Source organism: Leopardus geoffroyi, chromosome B4, assembly GCF_018350155.1.
Source record: "Leopardus geoffroyi isolate Oge1 chromosome B4, O.geoffroyi_Oge1_pat1.0, whole genome shotgun sequence".
NCBI lineage: Eukaryota > Metazoa > Chordata > Mammalia > Carnivora > Felidae > Leopardus > Leopardus geoffroyi.
The window spans coordinates 122,272,541-122,280,284 of record NC_059341.1 but is presented as its reverse complement, the minus strand read 5'-3'; the positions used below and the strand labels follow the sequence as shown (position 1 = coordinate 122,280,284).

Below are 7,744 nucleotides of genomic sequence, written 5' to 3'. Positions count from 1 at the left end.
AGATATTCCTGCATTAAGAGCCTTGGTCAAAACAACTGCAATACTGTACCACCATAAAGGCCAACAAATGAGTATAAACATGCTAAGAGGGCTAAAGAAGGAAAGATAGCTGGTTGTGAAACAGGTAGGATTAGGAGTAGTAAAACATTTCATGAAAAACTTTGACAATTTGAGTCCACCTTAAATTATGGGTATGATTCTAATATGAAGAAACGGGATAAGATCATTTACAAGTGAAAGGAATCATAGAGGGGAGAGAAAAATTGGGGGCCGTGTTGCAAGATGCACAGGAATGGGTATGTCTTCTTGTGAAAATTCAGGAACTCTTTGACTGGCTTCTATCCTCACATGAGCTATAACAAATAGTGCATTCAAGGTCCTTTTTCCACTTGAAAATAATTCATGTATCAGTCCATTCTCGTTGGCTTCCCTCTAGCTATTTTGCTTTAAAAAAAAATTACAGAGTCCATTCAGAAAAATTCCTATATTCGATAACGTTACTCCAAAAGCAGTAAAGTAACTAATCATGCAATGCTGTAATTTTCAATATAAATTCCGTTCTTGTTTCCTTATTTTAGGATAGGTGGCAAATAAACATTTCCCAGTCGCATGAGGTGAGTCATATACAGTTCGTTCCCGGGGTGCCTGGGTGGCTCAGTTGGTTGCTTAAGCATCAGATTCTTGATTTCAGCTCAGGTCATGATCTCATGTTTGAGCTCCCCATTGGGCTCTGTGCTGACAGTGCAGAGCCTGCTTGGGATTCTCTCTCTCCTCCCCTCTCTCTGTCCCTCCTGTGCATTCCCTCTCTCTCTCTCTCTCTCTCTCAAAATAAATAAATAAACTAAAAAAAAAAAAATTCCATCCTAACTTCAGTCTGGGGAAATCTGTTTGGCTCTGTTGGCCCACTTCTCAATGTCTATGTCTATGGCCTTCAGATGTAGCAGGCGACCGGTTTTGAGGGCCACCAAATGATTTTCTGGGAGAAAAGATATTTTGATAAATTTTAAAAAACACTAAAAAGGGGATTGGGGGGGAGTATATATGTACCTATTGTGGTTTAAACTACCATTTTTCACAAAACATTAAATGTGAATATACTTATAAAACTTTTATGAACTGTGCAGTTGCAAGGCATTACATAAATAGGCATATTATACACTTTTATGTGTTTATAAGTACAGGTAACTCTTGAACAACACAGGTTTGAACTTTGTGGGTCCTCTTATACATGGATTTTTTTTTTCAATAAATGCAGTACAGAACTACAAATGTATTTTATCTTTCTATTGATTTCCTTAATAACATTTTCTTTTCCCTAGCTTACTTTATTGTAAGAATATGGTATATAATGTGTACAACATCCAAAATATGTGTTGATAAACTTTATGTTATCTGTTAAGGCTTCTGCTCAATAGTAATCTATTAGTAGTTAAGTTTGGGGGGAGTCAAAGTTATACGTGGATTTTTGACTATGTGTGTGTAGGGGGGTCTGCACCACAACCTCCTCCAAATGTCTTTGAAAACATAGAAAAAGATGAAATTTGAAACATTAAAAATAGGTGTGAGTCAATATATTTGAGAAGATTTTCTAATAATCCTTTCCTTCGTCTATTCATATATTCAACAATTTTCTAGATGACTATTATGTACCAGACTGTTCTACACCCAGGGAATATAGTGATGAACAAAACAGATAAAGTCCCTGCCTTCATGGAGCGTCTATTCCAGTGCGAGAAGACAAAGTAAAGACAGAACAATTTCAGAGTGCACAAAGTATTTGGAGAAAAACTAAGCAAGGTGAAGGAGTAGAAGGTGATAGATACACTTTTCAGTTGGAGTGGTCAAGGAAGGCTTCTTGGAGGAGGTGGCATTTGAACAGATGCCTGAATGAAGTGAGGGTGGGAGTCATGATAATATCTGAAGGAAGAACATTAAAGGCAGAGGATGAGACACATGCAAAGGTCCTGAGATAGAAACAGGCTTGGCATGTTCCAGGAACAGTGAAAAGATAGTAGACCAAGTAGGGGGAAAAAAAAAAGTGATAGGGTAAGATGCCTGAGAGCTAGTCAAGGGCTAGATAGTGTAGGCTGAGTTGCTAGGAGGTCACATTTAACTGGATTAAAAACATACTTTGTGATCCACTTGAAAAGGAAATGCCTAAAAAGTAGATGGGAAGACTTCTTGTCTCTCCACTACTACCAGAGCACCTCTTTATGTAAGCAGAGCCCATCACCTCTAGAGACCATGTCATCTCAGTCCTCTGGCAGGACACTAACTGGGGTGAGGTACACTGGTGGTGCTCAGTGAGTCTTGATAGGAGCTGTCCTTGCAAGTAAAGCACCGTAGTTCTGGGCGGAGATGGAAGAGCCCTAGATACAGTGGATGCTGTACCTTAAAGCTTGTAAGATGCTGTTTCGTGATGAGTTTGAGTGCCAGGCAGTGAGAACAGGAGAAAATCATAGGTGCAAAGATAGTAAATTTCACACAGTTGGGACATAAGTCCAAGCCACATGTTTGTGTAAGTGATTGAATTACTTGGATTTAGCTTCCATTTCCTTCTTTATTTCCCTTTAAAAATATTATACAGGGGCGCCTGGGTGGCGCAGTCGGTTGAGCGTCCGACTTCAGCCAGGTCACGATCTCGCGGTCCGTGAGTTCGAGCCCCGCGTCGGGCTCTGGGCTGATGGCTCAGAGCCTGGAGCCTGTTTCCGATTCTGTGTCTCCCTCTCTCTCTGCCCCTCCCCCGTTCATGCTCTGTCTCTCTCTGTCCCAAAAATAAATAAACGTTGAAAAAAAAAAAAATTTAAAAAAAAATATTATACAAACAATGCCAGTTCACAAAAAATAAAACCTGATATAGTTTTCTTTACATTCTGGGCTGGGCTAAATGCATTTTGTGGATTGCTTATGAAGGATCACCTGGTAAATTATAAAGATGTATGACAATGAACAAGGTTGGCCTGAAATAGACCTATGCCAGGGCACACTTGACTGGAGGGTCTATTTCAGAGGAAAAACCTGGGAGTCATGTTGCTTTACAAGCATGAGTCATGTATTGTTAGTAATATTTCAAGGGAAGCCACTTAAAATATGTCCTGAGTACTGATACTGGAAATGACCTTGTTTTCCATATGCTTTCAGGTGTCTTCACGTAAGTGTACATATTTATGCCTATATTTAACACCTATCTACATTTGGGTTCTACAATGCATAGCATTGCAATTAAAAGAACGAATTCTGATATGAGACCTTGAATAAAAATCTTAATCCCCACCATTTCCTGGCAAGTGTTTTAATCTTCCTAAGCCAGTTTCCTCCTTTAAGAAATGGAGATGATTCCTACCTCAAGAGTAATTGTAAGAATTACATTAGTTAATGTATAAAGTACCAAGCATGTTATATGTCACAGGGTTTAAGTTTTCCTTAAACCATTAATACAATAGAAACTATCATATTTAGGAGAGATTGTAGGGATCAGAGATGTTTATTGAATGAAAAGGCACCCGAAACCAATAATATTGCACTGTATGTTAACTAAAATTTAAATAATATTTTCTTTAAAGGAGAAAAAAAAGTCACCAATAGCACAGATTTCTTCCTCTCCTTTGTAATTGCTTACCTGCCTAAGGACTGGAACCTCAGCTCACCGCACACTGTCACCTGAAACGCCCATCAAGTTATCAAAGAAGGCAATGTAAAAACCCCACGTGTATCTTCTTGTAAGGACCCGGACTGTTGAACCGGAAAGCGAAAAGTACAAGTGTTACAACTGACCTTCGACCCGCGCTCCCCCATCGGTCGCCTGTTTATTTAAATGGTGCGTCCCCTCGGGTGCCACCTGGTAACATTTAGGCCCAGCGCTCCCGGCGGATTCGCGGGACGCGGCTGGAGGCGCCAGTTCTCCCAGGTGTCCGCGGCGCTCGGCGACCCCGGCCACCCCGAGCCCGGCACCCCGGTGAGGGCTTGGCGTGACTAGACGAGCTCGGCCGGCTGCGGTGGGTGCAGAGGCCTCCGCGCCTAGCCACGTCCCCGCCTTCGCGGGGCGCTCGGAGCCGGCGGGGACCGATACCTGGAGGACGCCTCCAATCCCCGCGGGCGCCACGCCTGCCGCGCCCGCGGCGCGGGGAATAAGAAGTGAGCGCCCGGCCGCAGAGGTAAAGCTCGGGCTCGGGCTGTGCGCCGCGGGGCCACGGTTGGAACGCAGGACCCGGGAGACCGAGCGACCATGGACGCGCCGCGGGGCATCGGCACCTTCGTGGTGTGGGACTACGTGGTGTTCGCCGCGATGCTGCTCATCTCCGCCGCCATCGGCATCTACTACGCCTTCGCGGGGGGCGGCCAGCAGACCTCCAAGGACTTCTTGATGGGCGGCCGCAGCATGACAGCCGTGCCCGTGGCGCTGTCTCTCACCGCCAGCTTCATGTCGGCCGTCACCGTCCTGGGCAGCCCCTCGGAGGTCTACCGTTTTGGGGCCATATTCAGCATCTTTGCCATCACTTACTTCTTTGTGGTGGCCATCAGCGCGGAGGTCTTCCTCCCGGTGTTCTACAAACTGGGAATTACCAGCACCTACGAGGTAAAGGGTGAGGGTGGCTTGGGGGGGAGTGGAGGGGGCAGGACTTTTCAGGCTCTTGGAGGGATTTTCCTGGGGGCAGACTCACCACCACATCGAAATATCTCCCTGTCCAGGTCCATTACCTCCCCTGCCCTCCCCTTTTGGGGAGAGGTGTCCTGTGAAGGCCACAAAAATCTTGGAATTTGCTCTCAGGAGCTCACTGACAAAGAGAGCCTTCCAAAGTAAACGGAGTGATTTGGATTAGTGCTCACTAAGGCGCTTTCTGCTTTAACATCTTTGATTCCGAGTCAAGGGGAAAGATTTAAAAACTTTTTATCTGAGCGAGGGTAAGTTGTTCAAATCTCAGCCTCTCCTCCTTGAAAGGAATCCCCTTGTTCCAGGTCCACAGGCACCACTCACTTTCCCAGGATCGTCTGGGAAGAATTTGCGCACTCTCCCCTCCTTGCCCCTCCACACACACACACACACACACACACACACACACACACACAAACACACACACACACCCTCCAGAGGCACATGCCCAAGTGGGTAAGGTGCTGTAACTCCTGTCCCAGTACCTACATTTGAGATCAGAGTCTACCCCTTACTAGCTGGGTAACCTTGAATGATTTATTTAACCTTTTGTGCCCATTTCTTTCATCTCAAAATGAAAATAATAATACCAACTACCTCATCTAGTTGTTGGGAGGATTAAATGAGATGATGCAAGGGTAACATTCAGAATAGTGTCGGGGGCTGGGTGAGTGCTGGAAAAACGTGGGCCATAAATATTTGTGGTGACAGTAGCAGATGTGGTTATCTTGGGATAGCTAGGAAGATTTGGCTGAAAGGTTCTTAAACAGTTCTGCCTTTTCTCTCAGTGGAAAAATGATTAAGGAAGGCACTTGTTGGGATGAGCACTGGGTATTATATGTAAGTGATGAATCACTGGGTTCTACTCCTGAAACCAATACTACACTGTATGTTAACTAACTCCAATTTAAATCAATAAATAAAACCATCTTTCCTGCTGCACAGCTCCATTGGTTATAGGTTTTCTCCAGTTGTCTGCAGGAAAGGGCTTTGGAGAGGGAGGGAATGTTTGGTTTAATTTAAAGAACTGTTGAATGTGAGTGGGGTGGGGGTGCAGTTCAGCACCCTTAGTGGTCTCTTTATCCAGACACTAACCCATGAGGCACATGGGCAAACCTGCAGAAGTTTCCTCTCGCACAGGTCATTATCCAGAGGGCTCTGACACTCATTCTTAGACTTAAGTTCAGGTACTTTTTGCTCCAGTTCAGAGCCCCTGGAAGGTGGTTTCCTAGTGAGGCTGGTTCAACTGGTGCTGGCTGCGGGGCCTCAGTGGCACAACAAGTGTTAGTGACAAACTGCCTGGGCTGTGGTGATGCCATCCAGGGCGAGGCACCCCTGGGGCAGCAATGCCTTCCACTCACTCTGGTCATTGTGTTTGGGAGAGTTCGGTCATCATCCCAGAAGGGAGCAGAATGGAATTTCTCTGTTTTGCTCAAAATTAACAAACTGGCTGCCCCAGGCCAATCTTAATTTTCTGTCTTTTTTTTTTTTTTTTTTTTTTTGACCCTTAAAGTGTTTTGAAAGAAAATTAATTTAGCATTTATGATGTTGAGAAGTCAAATACAATTCCAGATTCTAGCTTCTTTTGAAAATTTAGAAGCCTGATGACACTGGGCTCACATTCCCTGGGGTGAATTCCATGACCAATTCCCAGTTTTACAGCCATTGTTCTCACTTCCTGTTAATTCTGGTAGCTGCATGGTTACTTTCTCATGATAGAGAAATCTTTATCTGCATTTTTGTCTTTCTCAAAAATACAAAAGGGAACATGGACAGGGTGAAGGGAGTACTTGGTTTTGAGAGAGATGTGAGAGGACATATTTCTTAGTGGATGTGAGGAATAGTCCGACATTTTAATATATGAACACCTGGCCAATCCACTTGTGTATGTTACTTTATGAGTCCTTAGGCAGTTTGAGTCTGTGAGCTCTGATCTATAGTCAACCAACTCCAAAACTCAGAAAGGGTTTGAAGAACCTGGCAAGAGGACTTCAGTCCCCAGAGATGAATGCTCCTCTCATAAGCACTGACCCATGCCTCCTCGGGACAGCAGCATTAATTCAACCAGAAAGAGATTACCCATACATTTCCAGCGGTGGAGGCTGTTAGCAGAGTTCCAGCTAAAAATGGCAAGAAGTTAATGTTTACTGAATGCTTAATACATGTGTGGCACTGGGCTGCATGGTTTACACACATACATTATCTGACTCAATACTAAAACAATCCTTATAAGGGAAGTGCTAAGAGAGCCCCATTTTGCAGACAGAGAGACTCAGAGTAAGTTAAGCTACATAAGAGTGTGAAGCAAAGTAGACACATGCCTAGAGGCTGTGCAGTGGTGCATACTGGCTGCTTCTGAAGCCTCTGGTGAGTCTGTTATAACCCTTAAGCAGGGCTTACAAGAGTACAGAGAGAACAAGGGAAGTAGAACAGAACACACAGAGTTGTGGGCACGCTGGCAGCTTGCATGACTGGTGGGTGCCCAGCAGCTGGGGTCAGGGAAGTTAAGATAACATGCTTTGTCCCTGATGATTGGCCATAGGAAACACTCTCCTGTAACTCTTTTCTATTTGTTTATATATGCCTCAGAGGGCACGACCTACACAGAATAAGAAGTCCAGCGTTGGGTGATATACCCTGGTATTCTTGCTCAAATATGAAATCTCTTCCTACTTATATTTCTTTAGCTAGAATTGGCTATTCAGAAGCATATCTGTTATCTATTTATCACTGCTTTTAAAGTATAGGCCTGATAGGTGTTAGCCACTTCCAGACCCACAGGTAAGAATGTAATGCAGGAATACAATTTCGTTCACCACTTCTTCAGGATCTTTCTGGATCCACAAAATCTGTGTGTTGGAACTGAGTTGTCTAGGTATATATATATAACCTATAATCCCTAAAAATATATGTATTTTTGTGAATTATATGTATTTATATATATTATTCATATGTATTTATTTTGAATACATATGTATGTTTATAATTATGCGTTATATTTATCTGTGGATTTGGATGCCAATTTTTAATGTCTTACTTTTGAATAACAAGTTACAATATTTCCCCATCCATTTATATCACTTGATAGTCTCC

The 7,744-nt window shown here is 43.6% G+C and overlaps 1 protein-coding gene across 1 annotated transcript in view; it reads left to right on the top strand.

Annotated features, from left to right (window-relative positions):
* Positions 1–4,107: 4,107 nt before the first annotated feature.
* Positions 4,108–7,744, top strand: part of SLC5A8 (solute carrier family 5 member 8) — a 55,158-nt gene continuing 51,521 nt past the window's right edge. The window contains exon 1 of the mRNA XM_045464192.1: positions 4,108–4,576. Coding sequence (XP_045320148.1) covers positions 4,226–4,576 — 351 coding nt within the window. The 5' untranslated portion in view covers positions 4,108–4,225. The remainder of the gene's footprint in view (positions 4,577–7,744) is intronic.